We start from the raw sequence: 22,471 nt of genomic DNA on the forward strand, positions 1-22,471 counted from the left end.
TCCAAATAGTTTATTTACATTTAATTATTATACCAATTAGTCCAAAAGTATTTTAAATTTCACATCATCTTTGTTTGCAAGTACATAATTTGAATATCAAAAAGATAAACCAAAAACACTGATTTAATTTCCAAAATTACTTTTTTGTAGAGCGCTAACAGCACAAGCGAGCGAGCGTGGCGAGCGACGATATCTAAGCAATAACAATTAATGAGCATTTATTTCGCATAAAATAAAGCTGAACCTTTGGTAACCAATGATTTGTTGTTAAAAGACAAAGCGTCTTATCTCGTTTCTCTTTTTATCATTGTTCAACCTCAGAGAGAAAAAGAGACAGAAGATCACACATCATTTAATGCTGTATCCGTAGACAATGGATTTATTCAATGACGTTGACAAGGCGTTATTTTTACTTTGCTTAACTTGAAACATAAAAAGAGAGAGAAGATGAGACATATGACTTTAAGTTCTGGAATAGACAAGGAGGTTATCCTTTATACAGATTCAATTCGATTTTAAATAACATGACTCGCGTAATTACGCATAATTCAAGCTAAAATAATGCTCGCTCACACCGCTCGCTCGCTCACAATACCGCTCACGCTTAAAACAGCCGAAACGCTACCAAAAAAATTCGTTGCCAATTCCCAAAAACACCCCAAATTTCACCCAAAAAACTTAATAACAGCATTGGTTACACGTTGAGGGCGTGAAGTCACAACCACATGGGTTTGTTTGGACACAAGGTGTCGGGACGCAAGGTGGCTGGACGCAAGGGTTTGGCTGGCAGGGGTCGCAAGGGTTCGGGGTGGGCAGGGGTGGGCAGCATCCTGGTGTGAGAATAGTGATGGGCCCAGTGCAGGGGGGGCACGGGCGGGGTATGCTGTAACTGGGGGGCTGTATGCAAGGGCGGGAGGGCTCGGCGAAGCACACAGTGGTGCCGTCGCTGGTCTTCGTACAACGCCAGGGCGCAGCGGCTGCTGAGCCGATGATGACTGGAAATTGTTATATATTGTACAAATTAAAGAAACTAGCAAGTAGAAAAGAGGTAGTCTCTGCCTATTCCTCCGGGAAAGAGGCGTGATTTTATGTATGTATGTATGTTTGTTAAAGAAACTACTTTGAAAGAACTTACTTCGAGGCTGACTCAATCTGTGTAATTTGTACATACATACATATAATCACGTCTATATCCCTTGCGTGGTAGTGACCCAGCAGTCTTAAAAGACTGATAGGCCACGCTCAGCTGTTAGGCTTAATGATAGAATCGAGATTCAAATAGTGAAAGGTCAAACTTTAACGGTAAGTTAAACAATAAAGCTGGCCGGTGACCGCACCCAACCTATTTGGAACAGAAAGTTTATTCGGATGTGCTTCCGAAGTTTTGGTCGGAATGGTAACAGAAGTTATGTGATACGTACGGCTAACGATAAAATGTTCTATAAGAAATTGAAAAAAATGTTAATAGACAAAACTTATTATAGTATAGAAGACTACCTCGATGACAGATTGTAACTACAACGCAATTAAAATGACATTATTAAAATCCAATTACTATTGTTAAATTATTTATAAATGTAATCAAATTAAGTTGAATATTTAAAAAAATTTTGTGCGACTTCCTCTTATCTATCCATATTGCTGTGCCCGCCAGGGTCCATAAATATGTTCTTTTTATATAATTCATAACATCATGTCAACTTTATGGTATGCAATAAATGATTGAGTATTGAGTATTGAGTACGTCACGTCACTGAAAACGGCACATAACTACATAGAGTGCATTTCGTTAATCTCAATTCTATCAAAAGCCAAACAGCTGAAAGTGGCCTGTCAGTCTCTTCAGGACTGTTAACTATGTCTTCCCTGCAAGGGATGAAGACGTGACTATATGTAAGTATGTATGTATATGTAAAAACACGTCTATGTCCCTTGCGGGGTAGACAGCGCCACGTTCAGCTGTTTGGTTTAATGATAGAATTGGGATTCAAATTTTTATAATGACAGGTTGCAAGTCCATCGCCTAAAAGAAGAATCCCAAGTTTATAAGCGTATCCCTTAGTCGCCTTTCACGATATACATGGGAATGAGATGGAGTGGATCCTTTTTTTGTATTGGTGCCGAAAACCAAACGGCACTACAATAATGATATTACAAACAACAAAAAATAGCAATCAATTTGGAGAGAGAAATAAAGGAATGCGAGGTAAAGAATCTATACTAATATTATAAAGCTGAAGAGTTTGTTTGAACGCGCAAATCTCAGAAACTACTGGTTCGAATTGAAAAATTCTTTTTGTGTTGAATAGACAATTTATCGAGGAAGGCTTTAGGCTATATAACATCACACTGCAACTATAAGGAGCGAAGAAATAATGGAGAATGTGAAAAAATCGGGGAAAATTATTCATCCTTGAGGGCTTCAATGATACCCAAAATATGTATACTCGTAATATAAAAAGTTAAAAGTTACTTACCAGCTAACACCAGTCCAATTAACTTAGCCATTCCGATCGATAATGTGGTGAATTTAAGAAAATTTCTTCATTTATATACTAAAATATCAATAGATTTTAATCTATAAATTATTTTATACTCAGCCGAGCATGATAGAAAGGACGATAAAAATTTTAAAAATAGAAAATATTTTTTTTTTTGATAAAATAAACCTTTATCGAACTTCACCGTGAAAAATTGAATATTTTTTTTTTCAAATACATTTATTGGACCGAAACAAAATTCTTTCGGGGTTGAATGTAAATATTCTAATAATGGTATTTTTGTACTAGTATATATAGATGACATGTTAATGTTTAGTCACACACGGCTGTCCAAAATGGGGCGTTCTGCGGCACTGGGTATTATAGGTAAGAATTTAACATTAAACACATACATACATATAGTCACGTCTTTATTTTCTGCGGGGTCGACAGAGCCAACAGAGATTCTCGTTAATCCTAAAACATTACATCCATATAGTCACGTCTTTATTTTTTGCGGGTTCGACAGAGTCAGCAGTCTCGAAAATACTCGAAAGGCCACGTTTAGCTGCACGGCTAAATCATGGAATTGAGATTTAAATAGTGACAGGTTGCTGACCCATCGCCTAAAAAGAAGAATCCCAAGTTGATAAGACTATCCCTTATACTTTTACGACATTGTATGAAGGAGCGCCGATGTACAACAGGCTACCAAATCAATTGAAAGAATGCAAATCTTTGTCTTTGTTCACAGAAAGATTTAAAAAAAAACATATCTACTTATGAACAAGTTTAAAATTATTATTGCGACAACAGTGGTTATTTAAAAAAAATTAACACTGCTTAAATGCGCTACTTATTTACTATGATTTGTAAATAAGTAACGTTGATTGATGATTTTACAAGGCTCATTGTAAGTGAATTTAAATCTTTATCTATACTAATATTATACAGGGTGACATTTAAAACAACTGCATCCTTTTAAACATAGACTATACCCATGCTTCTGAACTGTTTGAACCTATTTTTATTTAAATTAATGTTTAATTAGTCATCATTTTCACATTTAAAAAACCCTCAAAAACTACGTCACACGCTTTATTAAAGACCAATACTACAAAAAGAAATTAAAACTAAACATGTCAATAAATATCTGAAAAACAAATTATTTTTCTAGTATTAAGATCAAGTAAAGTACAGAGTTGTCGAGATCGCTCAGCTGAATGAATTGTGTCGTTGACCTCTGAATCTTACGCGTCGCTTTTCCGCCGGCCGGGGTGATATTACGTATTTAGGATCATGGATTTTGATACTTTTAATTCTTTTCGTACTTTCTGAAATATGAACCAATTTTTTTCTTTTAACGTTTTTAAATATCCTTTAGATGAGTACACTTAACAGTTAAATTTATGCAGTTGAATTAAAAGTCACCCTGTATATATAAGAGTTTGTAAGTATGTTTGTTTGTTTGAACGCACTAACCTCAGGAACTACTGGTTCGAATTGAAAAATTCTCTTTGCGACGAATAGACCATTTATCGAGGAAGGCTTAAGGCTGTATAAAATCACTCTGCAACTATAAGGAGCGAAGGAATAATGGAAAATGTGAAAAAAATCGGGGGGAATTATTCATCCTTCAGGGCTTCAATGATGCCCAAAACAACTATTCCACACGGACGAAGTCACGGGCACATCTAGTGAGTCAATAAAGATCTATAAAACTATGTTCACAGCTCTGCTTACAACAGCGTCGGCGGCTCCAACACCACAATATCCCTGCGACTGTACGCCTCCGCCCTGTCCGTGCCCTGTTCCGAGTGAGTACATACATACATACATACATATGGTCACGTCTATATCCCTTGCGGGGTAGACAGAGCCAACAGTCCTGAAAAGACTGATAGGTGAAGTTCAGCTGTTTGGCTTAATGATAGAATTGAGATTCAAATAGTGACAGGTTGCTAACCCATCGCCTAAAAAGGAATCCCAAGTTTGTAAGTCTTAGACGCTTTTTACGACATCCATGGGAAAGAGATGGAATGGTGCTATTCTTTCTTTTATATTGGTGCCGGGAACCACACGGCACAAGTGAGTATCACGTCTTTATTATGGGTAGGCAGAACTACTCATATGTCCATCTGTAGTGTAAAGGAGTGAAAGAGAAGGAAGTATAATGTTCACATCCAGTTGCCTGAATGTGCAGGTTTCCTCACGATGTTAAACCTCACCGTAAGAGCATCAGTTAGTATTCAAACTAATGTACATAACTTCGGAAATAGTCATTGGTGCATGGCCGGGGTGGGATTCGAACCTGTGCCTTATTGCGCACACGCATTTTTACCGGGCACTTTAACGATCCTACCATCGACGCTGTATGTACAAGTGGAAATACTGACCGGTTAAAAGCCTGTTAAGTTTTTTTTAAGTACAATTTCCACCTATTTTAATTCTATTGAATGTGGATGAAGCGAAGGAAATATGCAGAGATCGTGGCAAGTGGAAAGAGGTAGTCTCTGCCTACCCCTCCGGGAAAGAGGCGTGATTTTATGTATGTACATATGTATGTTTAATTCTAAAATACTTCTTCTTCGTATGGTATCTTCTTGTGAAGGTTGGATATCATCTAGGCGTCCTCTCTCAAGATGACTGCTCGGAACATGGATGATGATGATGGATACTGATGCATAACCATTGACCGTGTGGTTCCCGGCATAATAAATAGTCTATATGTAGTCTAGTATGCAGAGATCGTGGCAAGTGGAAAAAGGTAGTCTCTACCTACCCCTCTGGGAAAGAGGCGTGATTTTATGTGTGGTTCCCGGCACCAATACAAAAAAGAATAGGACCACTCCATCTCTTTCCCATGTATGTCGTAAAAGGCGACTAAGGGATAGGCTTACAAACTTGGGATTCTTCTTCAGGCGATGGGCTAGCAACCTGTCACTATTTGAATCTCAATTCTATCATTAAGCCATATAGCTAAACGTGGCTATTCAGTCTTTTCAAGATTGTCGCTGTCTACCCCGCAAGGGATATAGACGTGACTATATGTATGTATGTATAACCATTGACGCATAAGAACAAGCCGGAACCTTCTGCGACCTTCTCTCGCCTCTCTTCGCTCATAAAATACTAATCAATCCTAATAAACTCCTTTTACAGCACCATGCGGAGACGGTCCAATAAAAGCTACGCTGCAGAAGTCCTGCATTCCTGACAGACTCAAAGCGATCGGATTCCAAGAAGTGCCAGTTCCGGGCGGCTGTTTCTACATCGCACCCAGCCCCGACGTGATCATCCAGCCCCCACCGATCTTGATCCGGCCAAAGCAACAGCCCCCCATCACCCCACCACCTATCACGGTTCAACCAGCTCAACAGCCGGCTATTCAGCCGCCCTCAATCATCATAAGACCACCAGCTCTGTCTCCAATCCAACCTCCGATCATTACAGTCAGACCACCGCCTTTACCCCCGCTCCAGCCATCTCCAATCTGCATCAGACCCCCGGCACAAAGTCCTATTAATATCAATCCGTTCACTATAACCCCACCTCCTATCCCAGCGTTCACACCGAGTCCAATAGTCGCGAGACCCCTTCCATTGCCAACAATCGAGCCACCGAGCGCTTCAGTACCTTTAAGTCAGATAATTCAGTCCGGTGTGAACAATAATCCTTGCTCAGATAACTCCTACCCAACTCTATGTGATGCTTGTGGTTCTAATAATTACAATATGGACGGCCGTTGTGACCAGCGCAATTCTTTTAACTATCCGTGTAACGCTGTCGACTCATGCGAGCAAAGTCAATCACCTCCTAGTCCTTGCGACCAATGTAATCAATGTCCACCACCTCCTTGCCCACGCGACGCCTGCCCGCAGCCTTTATATGGATGTGGTTATTAAAAAAAGGACTATCAAATTTCACACGATAAAAAAAAAAACGCTCAATAATAATTGAATAACTTTAGAACCGTTCACTTCAAAGAGAAGTAATTGTTTTTCAATGTTTTATTGACTATAACTCTCATCGTTGATTGTGTGAAATTAAGTAGTTCCAATATTTTAACAAACTAAACACCAATTTGTATGTTATTACAGTTTTTGAAATAGACATCTTGTGTCCAAATACAACGTTAGATAAATAGCTAGTCAGATGGTTTATTGTGAGTAGGAATGGTATGTTTTTAACCGTAATACAGATACGCCATCTATTGGCACGAATGTTAAGTTCAACAAGTAACCCCAATAGATGGCGCTAGTGATAAAATTAAAACGCGCCATCAAGTGTGGGTGTCGGTTAAACAGTATTTGACTTCAGAATTTGAAACTTTAATACAAGAATTATTTTCTTATTTTTGAGGTTATTGTAAGGATACATTATATATGCATTATATTTGGTAATATTTGTAAGAAGGCTGATTTTATAATTCCGGACTATGTTGCCCTTTAGTGGTATATGTATGTGTAATGTAGGGTTACCATCCGTATAAGAAATATCCGAGTGAAGTTGTCAGTTAGTGAAAAATTCTGACCGAAGTGTAGTTGGAAAAAATTAAAATCATATGCTGTAAGTTTCTGATTACAAGGTACGATTTTGAAAACTGTAAAAATATAATTCTAAAAAGATCTCTTATATAATATAATTTAACGAAAAAAGCATGTCAATGGATTTGTGAAATGTATATACCTATATAATATTAATTATTAATATCTGTACGTATTTGGATTAGTTTTTAAACGCTCGCAAACGTAACTTAAGTATTTATTTATGTAGATATATTTTTATTATGTTTATTATTGTACTTATAACACATTTGTTTAAATATATTGAATGAAGATAAACACATTGTGTTTTGTTTTATTCGCTCGAATAATCTATACTAATATTATAAAGCTGAAGAGTTAGTTTGTTTGTTTGAACGCGCTAATCTCAGGAACTACTGGTTCGAATTGCAAAAATCTTTTTGCGTTCAATAGACCATTTATCGAGGAAGGCTTTACGCTATATAACATCACGCTGCAACTATAAGGAGCAAAGAAATGATGTAATATGTGAAAAAACGGGAAAAATTATTCATCCTTGAGGGCTTCAATGATGTCCAAAATAACTAATCCACACCGACGAAGTCGCGGGCACAGCTAGTAAGATTATTGGATCTATACACAAGTATATAAATTTATTTTTATATATCAACTAGCGACCCGCCCCGGCTTCGCACGGGTGCAAAATTATAAAAGTTATTATACATAAAAACCTTTCTCTTGAATCACTCTACCTGTTACAAAAAACCGCATCAAAATCCGTTGCGTAATTTTAAAGATTTAAGCATACAGACAAACAGACTAAAATAGCGACTTTGTTTTATACTATGTAGTGAAAAACTGAAGAAAGCTTTGAATCTTGGAGTTTAACGCATGAATACACGTCAAAGTTTGGACGCAAACTGTATGTTTGTCTTCAACTTACCTAAGGAACTAACGAACCTTATCTAACTGAACGTGACTATGGGAAGATAGCAAAAGAAAATATTATTTCATCTTACTACTATTGAGAATTGTTGATTTTGAGCTGGTCTCGAAGTTTACTTATATGTTATGGAACTAATTCAGTGTTACCTTAATTCATTATACATACATAAAATCACGCCTCTTTCCCGGAGGGGTAGGCAGAGATTACATCTTTCCACTTGCCAGAATCTCTGAATACTTCCTTCGCTTCATCAACATTCATAAACTCTCTTCATGCAAGCTCAGCGGTTTCGGGTACTTTTAAATTCTACATATAACATGTCTTTATCCCTTGCGGGGTAGACAGAGTCAACAGTCTCCCAAAGACTTAAAGGTCACGTTCAGCTGTACGGCAAAATGATGGAATTTATATTCAAATGGTAACAGGTTGCTAGCCCATTGTCTAAAAGAAGAATACTATTAGCATTTTCCTTAGTCAATTTACGACATCCAGGGAAAAATATGTAGTTTTGTATCTTGATCAAATCAGAGACGTCCTGGAGAAAAGTCAAGAGTACCCTAAACCTCCTTGCACGAAGAGAGTGATGAATGAGAATGAAGCGAAAGAAGTATGCAGGGATCGTGGCAAGTGGAAAGATTTAAGTTTTAAGATCAGGAAGTAAATTTTTTACGATACTTATGAGCCTTTCCCTTAGTCGCCTTTTACGATATCCACGAAAGTGCTCCTACTCTATAGTGCCGAGAACCACACGGCACTTATTCAATGCTATCTGAATTCAACAATCCTGGATTTCTGTCTGATATTATAAACTAGAGGCCGCCCGCGACTTCGTCCGCGTGGAATCAATCCCGCGGGAACTCCGAGATAAAAAGTAGCCTATATGTTATTCTGGGTCTTCAGCTACCTACATACCAAATTTCATCGTAATCGGTTCAGTAGTTTTTGTGTGAAAGTGTAACAAACATCCATACTGACATCCTGAAATACTCACAAACTTTCGCATTTATAATATTAGTAGGATGTGAAACTTTGGAATGAAGACTTATTGTAACCATATTAAAAGGAATAAATGTTTTATGATTATGGAGAATATGTGTGTGTGTGTGTTTAATACTCTTTCACGCAAAAACTACGTTTTGTTTTAATTAAATTTAATACGAGGGTAAAATAATGTATATTTTTTGTGAAACACCTGTATATGGATCGTTTCTCTTTTTAAACTACAATTTGAAAAAAAAAATTGCACAGTTTTGAAAAAATATATACCTATTCTTTTGTAAGTACGGGTAAGATCCAGTACATAATAATCTGAAAATAATGTTAGCTTACTTTAAATGTAACAGTACAGTAAATCTTGTTTACCTGAAACAAAATAAAGTATATAATGAATAAAAAATTAATAACATAATGAGCTTATATAAATATATACGGGACAGATTTTACACAGATTGAGTTAGCCTCTAAGTAAGTGCGAGACTTGTGTTACGAGATACTAACTCAACGATACTATATTTTGTAATAAATACTTATATAGATAAACATCCAAGACCCAGGCCGATCAGAGAAAGTTCGTTTCACATCATGCCCTGGCCGGAATTCGAACCCGGGACCTCCGGTGTCACAGACAAGCGCACTACCGCTGCGCCAAAAAGGCCGTAAGAGGTCCAAACTTAAATAATATTATATTTTTAGTTTGCAGTTTTGGAATTTAACTTTATTTTTATTAAGTAGATTTATTACAAGTATGTGTCGTGTGGTTCCCGGCACCAATAAAAAAAAGAATAGGACCACTCCATCTCGTTCCCATGGATGTCGTATATGACGACTAAGGGATAGGCTTATAAACTTGGGATTCGTCTTTAAGGCGATGGGCTAGTAACCCTTCACTATTTGAATCTCAATTCTATCATTAAGCCAAGTAGCTGAACGTGGCCGATCAGTCTTTTCAAGACTATTGACTCTGTCTACCCCGTAAGGGATAAAGACGTGATCATATGTATGTATTAATAGTATAGTTTATAAATTTTAATAATCTACATTTGATTTACATACAAAGTATTGGCAAGATTTCAATAAAACATAGGTTGCATTGTGGACGAGGAAATATTTATGTAATAATGATTAAATTCTGTAGGAAAATTATTTATTACCAGCTTTGCCTGCGACTTCGTCTTTGTGGCATAGTTATTTTGGGCATCATTGAAGCCCTCAAGGATGAATAATTTTCCCCGTTTTTTTCACATTTTCCATTTTTTCTTCGCTCCTTATAGTTGCAGCGTGATGTTATATAGCCTAAAGCCTTCCTAGATAAATGGTCTATTTAACATTAAAATAATTATTTAATTCGAACCAGTACTTCCTGAGATTAGCGCGTTCAAACAAACAAACTCTACGTCATCCATGGGAAAGGGATGGAGTGGTCCCATTTTTTTAATATTGGTGCCAGGAACCACACGGCACAAAACTACCCTTACTAATTTAACTAAAGTTTAAGAGGAAAGTCACAACAGAAATACACACAGACGAATTTTACTATAAAATTGTCAAAAATCTTTAGTCTACGCCAATCGTAGCACTGGCGTAGCGGTGCTACGCGTCGTAGAGGTGCTACGCCAGATATAGAACACGGAAAATATCACAGATGTTTTTAAGGTGTGCCGTGTGGTTCACGGCGCCAATATAAAAATATAATCACTTCTATATCCTTTGCGGGTTAGACAGAGCCAGCAGTCTTTTTTTTTTTTTTTTTTTATTTTATTTAGGAACAACAAACAGTTATATAATAGGTCTTAAATAACTTATAATTAAATATAACATGAGTAAGTAATTATATAACCCACAGCGTTATTCACAGATTAATATTAATTTTTAAACAGAAAGTTGCCACAAGAGGGTCAACCAGGCTGCGTGATTAAAATTAATAGTTTTAATGAAAAAGATGATAGAAAAGATAAGAAAATTTATAAGAGGTGTTGACAAAAAATAAAATGTACTTAATAAAGAATTTACGAAATAAACAGAAATTACTAATAAGTTACAAATGAATTTGCATCCAGTGTGCATAAAATTGAGGTGAGTGTTTTTTTATATTCATACAATTTGCAAGCAAATATGTCAAGTTTTCCATCAAAAAACTTATTATAGGACTCAACCATACAACGCATAGGTGAACGCCGACCAGAATTTGTTCGGCAAATGGCGAAATAGAAGAGTGGCCGTCGAGAGCGGGCTGCACGCCGGACACATCTTCTAGGGACAGTGTATGAAATTTTGTTAACAATGTTAAGAGAGTCAATTTTGCCATGTAATATTTTGAATAGCAAGACCGCTTCAAGATATTTACGTCTTGATTCGAGAGTCAACAAATTGTACCTGGAAAGCAGTTCAGAGTAGCTAAGATAGCGTCGGTGACATTTATAATGCATGGTGCGTAAAAACTTTTTTTGAACTTTCTCAATCGCCGTAATGTATTTTTGATAGTAGGGATTCCAGACCGACACCGCATATTCTAGTTGTGATCTTACTAAAGATTTGTACAAATACAGGTAAGTTGATGATTTCCTGAAGTCAACGGAAGATCTGAGGACAAATCCAAACATTTTAAATGCTTTGTTTGTAATATTTTGAACGTGAGTATCCAAACAGAGCTTTTCATCAAGGATTATGCCTAAGTCCTTTACTGATATGACCTTACTTAATGACACATTGTTAAGTTTATAATCAAAATCGATAATATTAATATTTTTAGTGAAACTTATAAAGTTACATTTAGGTATGCTGAGGTGTAATTTATTCACAAAGCAGTATTGAGTTAACCTATCTAGATCTGATTGAAGGGAGATACAATCTTCAATTGTATTAATAGACCTATAGGCCTTTAGATCGTCAGCGTACATAAGAAATTCAGATTTCTGAAAACAAGTCTTAATGTCATTGATATAAATAATGAATAATAATGGTCCCAAAATGGAACCCTGCGGCACTCCAGAGGAAACATACACTGGCTCAGATTGATAGCCATTGATAGCTACCGTTTGAGTGCGGCTGGTAATATAAGACTGGAACCAGCGTAGCAAATTACCGCGTATTCCGTTGAAGGCGATTTTGTTCAAGAGAATTTCGTGATCTACCTTGTCAAAGGCTTTCTGAAAATCGGTGTATACGGCGTCAACCTGTGCCCCGCTGTCAAAGTTCTCGAACAAAGTTGATGTGAATGAAATTAAATTAGACACGGTAGAGCGACACTTCACAAAACCATGTTGCTCCGGAATAACAATTTTATGAAGCGCAGGATATATTCCATTGTGAACGAGCCGCTCAAACAGCTTAGATAAGGCGGGAAGGATGGAGATGGGTCGATATTGCTGAACATCTTGTTTGGAACCGTTTTTGTGCACGGGAATAATATATGCGCTTTTCCAAATATCAGGGAAGAAGCCTTCCGTTAAACATTTATTAAAAATTATATGTAGTGGTATAAATATGGTATTGGCCGTTTGCTTTAGAAAGTATGGAGGGATTCCGTCAGGACCAGCGCCCTTAGATGTGTTTAACAACTCGAGTTCTTTGAGGATTTTTTCCTCAGTGAGGAATAAGTTAGATATAATATCACAGTTGTCGCCGAAATCAGCCGAGGGCTGCCAGTTATCAATTTTATTAGACCTAGGTTCAAAGACGGACTTAAAGTAATTAGAGAACATATCACAAATTACCTCAGGGTTAGTGGATTTCTCATCTTTAAGTTTCATTTCGGATGGTATGCTAGATTTACCTTTACGATTTGAAATATAGGTCCAAAAGTATTTTATATTGGTAGAGATGTTATTTTCAACTGAGAGCATATACTCACGATAACTTCTAGAACATTTCTCCTTAAACATGCCTCTGTAATACGAAAAACTTTCATAATCCGAGATGTTACCACACTTTTTCCATTTAACCCATGCTTTTTGTTTTTTTCTCGCTATATTAATAAGAGATTGAGGAAACCAAATAGGAAAATTAGACGATTTAGAATATATTAAAGGCGTGTTTTTCTTAATTATACTATTAATTTTGTTATAAAATAAGTCAACTGCGTTGCTGGCAGTTAATGGGCCAAGTTCCTCGGTCCAATCAATAATTGCTATCTCATCATTTATTGTTTTATAGTCAGCTTTATAAAAGTTGTTTTTTACAAAAGGTTTCTTTAAAAGTGATTTAGTTGGGGTGGGCGCAGACCTATATGAGACGAAAGGGGGGTGATGATTGTTGGGCGGGACGAGAGATAAGGGTTGAGGTTGAACAGAGCATGTCGTATTACTGATAACTAAGTCGAGGGTCCTATCATTCACATTGCGTAAATAGTTATATTGCTTACAGTCCAAATCAGCCATACAGTCATCTAATAGAAGACTTCGAGACGAGGTAACCTCATGTATCATACCATCATTGGGGTTGTTTGTATTTGAATAGGTCCAATTTAATTCATTTAGATTGTAATCCCCAATTATGAAAATGTTTTTCATGTTAGTATTATTTAATGCCTCCAAAAGGAAATTAAAATGATTTTCATAAGCGGAAACGCAAGCCCAAGGTGGTATGTACGCAGCACTAATAACGTGTCGAGAGTTGTTATCTCTGCCAGGAATTTCTACTAGCAAGTGTTCAATACATGACGGCTGAGTTGTATCAGAAGCAATGTGGGATAAGTCGAGCTCGGCCGGGCACAGACCTTTTAAAATAGCCACCATAACTCCCCCACCATCCTCTTTTTTTGTAGCTAGCCGGTCGCGATCACACCTAAAAACGATATATCGCTCATCAATAAATTCATTATTGAAAATTTCCGGCGTCAACCAGGTCTCGGTTAGTACAATAATGTCGTAGGTGGACGAGAGAATGTTCATATAAACTGTCTGAAGTTTAGTTCTGATACCGCCACAATTTTGATAATAAATTGACAGCTTACTATCCATAAACAAAAGTGAAATATTTGTGTTCGTATTGACATAATAGAATTATATGTTTGTGTTTAAAGTAGTTTGTAATTAACGTACTATGAGAAATAGGCAAAAGTGTCAGAACCATTCTGTTAAGCAAGTTTATGCGGAATACAGTCATGCTATGAAATACATGAGAAATAATATGCTCCCTGGTCGATTTGCTGACATAATTTGGCAAGTTAATTGACACCCTGGTTATAAGATTAACTAAACATAAAATTGCAAAAATAAGTCAGTCAGAGAGACAGTCTTGAAAGACTCTTTGTGTATAAGGTGACTAACTAAGAGTCCAATGTTTATACATTTATTACATTAATACATTTAATAAATCGATGTTTTTACATCCAAATTCAAATTCATTTCAAATACAAATTCAAAAATTTTATTCTTTTTTATGAGACACCTTATATCTATACTAATATATAAAGTTGAAGAGTTTGTTTGTTTGTTTGAACGCGCTAATCTCAGGAACTGCTCATTCGAATTGAAAAATTATTTTTGTGTTGAATAGACCAGTTACTGAGGAAGGCTACAGGCTATATAACATCACGCTGCAACTATTAGGAGCGAAGTAATAATGGAAAATGTGAAAAAACGGGGAAAATTATTCATCCTTGAGGGCTTCAATGATGCCCAAAATAACTATGCCACGCGGACGAAGTTGCGGGCACAGCTAGTCACTTAATAATTGTCATATCATGTGGTTTCACAACATTGGTTGACGTCAAATTAAATTATTTAACATACATACAATCACGTCTATATCCCTTGCGGGGTAGACAGAGCCTACAGTCTTGTAAAGACTGATAGGCCACGTTCAGCTATTTGGCTTTAAGATAGGATTGAGATTCAAATAGTGACAGGTTGCTAGCCCATCGCCTAAAAGAAGAATCCCAAGTTTATAAGCCTACCCCTTAGTCGGCTTTTACGACATCCATGGGAAAGAGATGGAGTGGTTCTATTCTTATTTGTATTGGTGCCGGGAACCACACGGCACAAATTATTTAAAATAAAGTTTATCCAATTATATACGTTTGTGTAATTTTTTAAAAGCAAAACATTTTGTTAAACATTATCGCCATTTTGGACCGTAACAAATTTTATCTGTGACGCGCATCAAAGCATAGATTGTTTCTTTTTTTAAATATTTTTTTTTGCAATACATTTTTTTCACTTTAAATTTAAAAAAAACAAATTTTCAATGTTATGTTTTTTAAATATGTTAGGTGCATGGTCATTTATAAATAGTTCTTAGTGTAAGTATATATAAGACGAATTATTTGCTAATTTTCATCAGACGATCGGAAAATGGCGAGGGGCAAGGTTCTTTGGTTATCTGGTAATTTTTTTTTGTGTGTTGGTTTGTAAATACTTTTTTTAATATTTTTATTCACAGAAATTCTTAAGCGGAAATCTTTTTTTTTTTACTTTATCATTAAGCTTAACAGCTGAACATGGCCTTTCATTCTTTCAAAACTTCTTGGCTCTGTCTATCCCTCGGGGGATATATACGTGTCTATATGTATGTATGTATGTTTTATTGACCTAAACCTAAAAAAAGTTAATTCGTCGTCGAGTATTTATGAAAAATAATTAATGAGTATGGAGGAAATGGGAGAGATCTGTAAGGATCGTAGCGTATCGTTAGCTGTTTAGCTTATTGATAGAATTGAGATTCTATTATTATTTATTCATCGCCTAAAAAAAGAATTACAAGTTTATAAGCCTATCCCTTAGTCGCCTTATAGAATGAAATAGAATAGATTTATTTTCAAAATTGGATACATGGTATCACTTATTGACGTTACATAACTTAAATCTAATTATAACTACTACCGCTTCCAAAGCGCATGCGTAGGAGAAGCGGCAGAACAAACTACACTGCAGCATTTTCATCGGACGTCAATTTACGACATCCATGGTAATTTGACGGAGTGGTCCTATTCCTTTTTTTTATCGGTACCGGGAACCACACACACACAGTTACAATATTTTATTTTAATAAATAGTCTATATATTTTTACAGTTCTACTCCTGGGTTCAGCGTTGGCTGCACCAGCCCCGAGGCCGCAGAACGACTGCGGGTCTCCAGAACAGTCCCCGTGCGCTGTTCCCATCGGGCCCTGCAACCCTTGTGCCCCAACCGTCAACTACCAGTATGGACAGGCGCCTTCAGGTATTAAATTACATGCATAAATACAAATATAGACAAACGTATCTTGATCAAATTAAGAACGTCCTGGTAAAGGGTCAAGTCAAAAGTACCCGGAACCGCCGAGCTTGCATGAAGAGAGTTATGAATGTGGATGAAGCGAAGGAAATATGCAGAGATCGTGGCAAGTGGAAAGAGGTAGTCTCTGCCTGCCCCTCCGGGAAAGAGGCGTGATTTTATGTATGTATGTATGTTAATATAAATCTATTCCATTTTAGATATCTATTATAATTGCGATAAGTTAAAACAAAATGTTTTGCTTTTAATACATACATACGGTCACGTCTATATCCCTTGCGGGGTAGACATAGTCAACAGCCTTGAAAAGACTGAAAGGCTACGCACAGCTATTTGGCTTAATGATAGAATTGAGATTCAAATAGTGACAGGTTGCTAGCCAATCGCCTAAAAAAAAGAATCCCAAGTTTAACTAAGGGATAGGCTTACAAACTTGGGATTCTTTTTTTTAGGCGATTGGCTAGCAACCTGTCACTATTTGAATCTCAATTCTATCGTGAAGCCAAACGGCCAAACGTTATTAACTCCGCCTTTTGTACATATTTTTTTGTGCAATAAAGTTTTAAATAATTTAAAGGAAATATGTTGAAAATAATAATATTTGCACTGGAATAAAAAAAGATGCACTCAGTCGAAACTGTATTTTATTAATTTTTCTTTTTTTACTCTTATTTTAAATTACAACATGTTTGTTCTTTATAAAGGAGTTCGTAATATAAATAAATAACGGACTCTTCACTTATTACAACCAAACCCCATTAGTGCAGCTGCAGGGTAGTTTGTTCCGCCGCTTCTTCTACACGTGCGCTTTGGAAGCGGTAGTAGTTATAATAAGTTTTAAGTGATATGACGTCAATAAGTGATACCTCGTATCGAATTTTGAAAATAAATATATTCTATTCGATTAAAATCTCAATTCTATCATTAAGCCAAATAGCTGAGCGTGGCCTATCAGTCCTTTTAAGGCTATTGGCTCTGTCTAACCCGCATGGGATATAGACGTGACCATATGCATGTATGTCTATTAAGATGCCTAAATTTTCAGGCACCGTGATAATCAAACCCGGTCAGATTCGCTTCCCGACGCCCGTGCCAATCACGATCCGTCCCGGACAGATAACGCCACCTCAGCCGGGTGCTGTTTGGGTCAAACCGGCACCAGTACAACCGCCGACGCCTGCGCCGATCGTGATCAAACCGGCCGCCGTGCAGCCGCCGAACCCCGCGCCTATAACAGTTAGACCCGCGCCCGTGTACCCGCCCAGGCCTGCTCCAATCTGCGTGAGACCGCCGCCTATTTGTCCACCCAGGTCGCCAGCAATCAAGGTATAGTATATCTTCTTATTATATTGAAAGGGGAAGATAAATAAATAATACAAAAAAATAATAATAATTATATACGGGACAATAGCACCAATAAAAAAATTATTGGACCACTCCATCATGTACGATGTCGTAAAACGCGACTAAGGGATAGGCTTATAAAATTGGTATTCTTCTTTTAGGCGATGGGCTAGCAACCTGTCACTATTTGAATCTCAATTCTATCATTAAGCTGCTTAACATCTGAACGTGGGACATCAGTATTTTTCAAGTCTGTTGGCTCTGTCTACCCCGCAAGGGATATACACGTGATTATATGTTATATGTATGTTTATAATATAATAATAAAACGTTTATTTATCTCACACAATTTGTAGTTATATATAAGGTAAATAAACCATGTTATCATGTAATATTAAAAATTCTCTTTCAGATCCAACCCGCCCCGATCACAGTCCCGCAACCGGATGCAATAATCGTCCGACCGCCCAAGATAATAGTGCCGGCTGCGCCGATCATCTGCTTCCGCCCAAACCCACCCACAGCTTTCAGAACTGTTGGTTGCGCTTGCGTCACCACCGTTCCATCTTCAAAACCATGTCCCCAACTATCTCTAGAAGACTCCGACCCGTGCAACCCTTGTGCCCCAATCGATCCGTGTGCCCCAAATGACCCGTGCGCCCCGCCTGCATGTGACCCTAGCAATCCATGCGATCCTTTTGCCCCGCCCGCATGTGAGCCTTTCAATCCGTGCAACCAATGTAACCCATATGGTTAAATAGTGTGTGTGTAATGTATCGTATTTAATGTATGTATGTATATATATTAAGTAACGTTTGTAAGTGTGAATAAAATCCAAATACAGTACAATACAGTTTAGCAAGCAATAATTTGACGTTTTTGATTATTATTTTTATGTCCGAAATTATTACCGAAGGTACAATGAAAATAAGTTCAGAAATAAGATGCGGAGGTATTATATATTTTTTTTTATATTTAATATTGTTTCCTTGTGCACCTTGGGCACCAATATAAAGAACAATTGGACTACTCCATGTCTTTCCCACGGATGTAGTAAAAGGCGACTAAGGGTATGGCTTATCTTGAGAATCTTTTAGGCGATGGGTGATTAGTGGATTAGGCAAATAACTGAATCGCCAACGCTGATACTGCACGTCATGCGGACACCTGCGAACTATATATACCTATATATACCTATATATACCTATATATAACTATACAGGGTGACATTTAAAACAACTGCATCCTTTTAAACATAGACTATACCCGTGCTACTGAGCCGTTTGAGCCTATTTTTATTTAAATTAAACGTCATCATTTTCACATTTTAAAAACCCTCAAAAACTACGTCACACGCTTTAATACATACCAATACTACAAAAAGAATACATACATACATACATATAATCACGTCTATATCCCTTGCGGGGTAGACAGAGCCAACAGTCCTGAGCGGACTGATAGGCCACGTTCAGCTATTTGGCTTTAAGATAGAATTGAGATTCGAATAGTGACAAGTTGCTAGCCTATCGCCTAAAAAAAAAAGAATCTCAAGTTTGTAAGCCTATCCCTTAGTCGCCTTTTACGACATCCATGGGAAAGAGATGGAGTGGTCCTATTCTTTTTTGTATTGGTGCCGGGAACCACACGGCACCTACAAAAAGAAATTAAAACTAAACATGTAAATAAATGTCTGAAAAATAAATTATTTTTCTAGTATCAAGATCAAGTAAAGTACAGAGTTGTCGAGATCGCTCAGCTGAATGAATTGTGTCGTTGACCTCTGAATCTTACGCGTCGCTTTTCCGCCGGCCGGGGTGATATGATGTATTTAGGATCGTGGATTTTGATACTTTTATTTTTTTCATACTTTCTGAAATATGAACCGATAATTTTCTTTTAACGTTTTTAAATATCCTTTAGATGAGTACACTTAATAGTTAAATTTATGCCGTTGAATTAAAAGTACCCTACACCCTGTATATATAAATTACCTGGGTAACATATGTCTGTCCTTGCCGCTACCTCCTGGACCTGCTTGTGGGGGTAGAGTTAAGAAATCCTGGTTCCTTCTTGATCCTAACGTCACGAATGATGATATGCGTGCTAATAGTTTGTTTGTTTATTTGTAAACTCTTTATTGCACATAAAAATAAATATAACAAATTACAAAACGGTGCCGTGTGGTTCCCGGCACTATTACAAAAAAGAATAGGACCACTCCATCTCTTTCCCATGGATGTCGTAAAAGGCGACTAAGGGATTGGCTTATAAACTTAGGATTCCTCTTTTAGGCGATGGGCTAGCAACCTGTCACTATTTGAATCTCGGTTCTATCATTAAGCCAAATAGCTGAACGTGGCCATTCAGTCTTTTCAAGACTGTTGGCTCTGTCTACCCCGCAAGGGATATAGACGTGACCATATGTATGTATGTATGTAATTACAAAACGGTTATTGGATTTAGAAGGTTATGTACAATGGCGGACTTATCCAAAATGGGATTTCTTCCAGTCAACCAAAATATAAAGGAAAATCCATAATCAAAAAGGCAGCGCGAATAAAAAGCATTGAGGATGCGGTATAATAAACAATAAATTTCTACATAATAAAAGGTAAATATACATAAATTATATATAAACTTACATATAAATTATTACTTAAATATAAAATATGTACATATATATTGTACATATTTTATATTTATTTTATTTGACGAAATATTCGTACTGACATTATCAGTTCTACATTCATACATGTTTTTTAATGTAGACAATGTGCATTCGTCCACGATTTAGATTTAAGAGATCTATATTTGTAAATTGACGTCCTATGAAAATGCTGCAGTGTAGTTTGTTCCGCCGCTTCTTCTACACATGCGCTTAGGAAGCGGTAGTAGTTATAATTAGATTTAAGTTATGTGACGTCAATAAGTGATACCTTGTATCCAATTTTGAAAATAAATCTATTCTATTCTATTCTATTATACACTCAATTGTTAGATGCATCAGAATACAGTCATTCGATTAATGATACTCGTAGTTTTAGAATTGAAGACGCTGTAGACACGCCAAAATGAGAGAGAGTTTTAACTCGAAGGGTTAATAAGTTGAATGGTGAAATTGAGATTCAGATTCCGTAGCTATTTAATTCATTCAATCATTCATAATCACGTCTATATGCCTTGTGGGCTACACAGAGCCAAGCCACATTCAGCTGTTCGGCTTAATGATAGAATCGAGATACAAATTCATTATTTGAACGTGGCCTGTCAGTCTTTCAAGACTGCTGACTCTGTTTACCCCGCATGGGATATAGACGTGAATGTGTAACGGGAGCGATGATTCGGCTCGACCGCCACCAAAGGGAAGATCTTCCGCCAGCTGGTGTGACGCCTGGGGAACCGCGCGACAGACGATGTTGTGTCAGAGGTTGTATATATGTATAGCTCCAATTCGAGAATTCTTTGCTTGCGCCATTTAGATTTTTCGCTGTTTTTCACTGATAGCGTCGCGTAATTTTGTTTTTGTGACTTGTTGCGTAAATCCTCCACCAAATATTCACAAATGAATTAATGAGATTCAAACAGTAACAGGTTGCTAGCCCATCGCCTAAAAGAGGAATACTCCATCGACCTCTGAAAGTGACCTCGCTGAAGTACTACTTTATTTTTTTTACATACATACATATATATGGTCACGTCTATATCCCTTGTGAGGTAGACAGAGCCAACAGTCTTGAAAAGACTGATAAGCCACACTCAGCTATTTGGCTTAATGATAGAATTAAGATTCAAATAGTGACGGATTGCTAAAAAAAGAATCCCGAGTTTGTAAGCCTATCCCTTAGTCGCCTTTTACGACATCCATGGGAAAGAGATGGAGTGGTCCTATTCTTTTTTTGTATTGGTGCCGGGAACGGCACCAGTACAAAAAAAATATTATTTTTAAATATAAATATATACGGGACAAATTACACAGATTGAGTTAGCCTCGAAGTATGTTCGAGACTTGTGTTACGAGATATTAACTCAACGATACTATATTTTGTAATAAATACTTAAATATAGATAAACATCCAAGACCCAGGCCAATCAGAAAAAAATATCTTCTCATCATGCCCCGGCCGGGATTCGAACCCGGGACCTCCGGTGTCACAGACAAGCGTACTGCCGCTGCGCCACAGAGGCCGTTTTCTTTTTTATATATAAGGGTCAAATGACATACTGTAGAAGTCCAAAAACCCTGACCAATTTTTTGGGTAGGCCTCGAACGGCATATGCAAAGACATGTTGTGTTTTTTTTCAAGTTCAGACATACAATAACAAGACACTACAATAACATATGTGGTTCCCGGCACTAATAAATTATTAAAAAAGAATAGGAACACTCCATTCCTTTCTCACGGATATAGATAGGCGGCCTCTGTGGCGCAGCGGTAGTACGCTTGTCTGTGACACCGGAGGTCCCGGGTTCGAATCACGGCCAGGGCATGATGAGAAAAGAACTTTTTCTGATTGTCTCGGGTCTTGGACGTTTATCTATATAAGTATTTATTATAAAAAATAGTATCGTTGAGTTAGTATCTCGTAACACAAGTCTCGAACTTACTTCAAGGCTAACTCAATCTGTGTAATTTGTCCCGTATATACATATTTGTTTATTTATTATTATTTATATCGTAAAATTCGACTAAGGCAAAGGCTTATATACTTGGAATTCCTCGTTCAGGCGATGGGCTAGCAACCAGTAACTATATGAATGTTAATTCTATCATTATAGAATAGAACCAATTCACTATCTTTTACGTAGATGTCGTAAAATGCGACTATGGGATAGGCTAAAAAATCTTGTAACAAGTCACTATTTGAATATCAATGACGTCATTAAGCCACACAGCTCAACGTGGCTCTGTCAACCCCGTAACGGAAAAGACGTGATTATAAGTATGAATATGTAGTTA

General features: G+C 37.0%; 3 protein-coding genes across 3 annotated transcripts in view; 2 read left to right on the top strand and 1 right to left on the bottom strand.

Annotated features, from left to right (window-relative positions):
* LOC106139938 (lachesin) overlaps positions 1 to 22,471 on the bottom strand; it is an 88,546-nt gene that overhangs the window by 43,204 nt on the left and 22,871 nt on the right. The gene's annotated exons all lie outside the window — the stretch shown is intronic.
* On the top strand, positions 2,837 to 6,722 carry LOC132903571 (uncharacterized). Its single transcript, XM_060952155.1, has 4 exons — positions 2,837 to 2,867; positions 4,214 to 4,297; positions 5,643 to 6,314; positions 6,682 to 6,722. The coding sequence occupies exons 1-4, from the start codon at positions 2,837 to 2,839 to the stop codon at positions 6,720 to 6,722; spliced, it is 828 nt and encodes a 275-aa protein (XP_060808138.1).
* LOC106137544 (uncharacterized) lies at positions 15,548 to 18,267 on the top strand. The gene is made up of 4 exons (XM_060952156.1): positions 15,548 to 15,560; positions 15,963 to 16,112; positions 17,212 to 17,492; positions 17,923 to 18,267. The coding sequence occupies exons 1-4, from the start codon at positions 15,548 to 15,550 to the stop codon at positions 18,265 to 18,267; spliced, it is 789 nt and encodes a 262-aa protein (XP_060808139.1).

This window comes from Amyelois transitella, chromosome 28 (assembly GCF_032362555.1).
Source record: "Amyelois transitella isolate CPQ chromosome 28, ilAmyTran1.1, whole genome shotgun sequence".
Taxonomy (NCBI): domain Eukaryota; kingdom Metazoa; phylum Arthropoda; class Insecta; order Lepidoptera; family Pyralidae; genus Amyelois; species Amyelois transitella.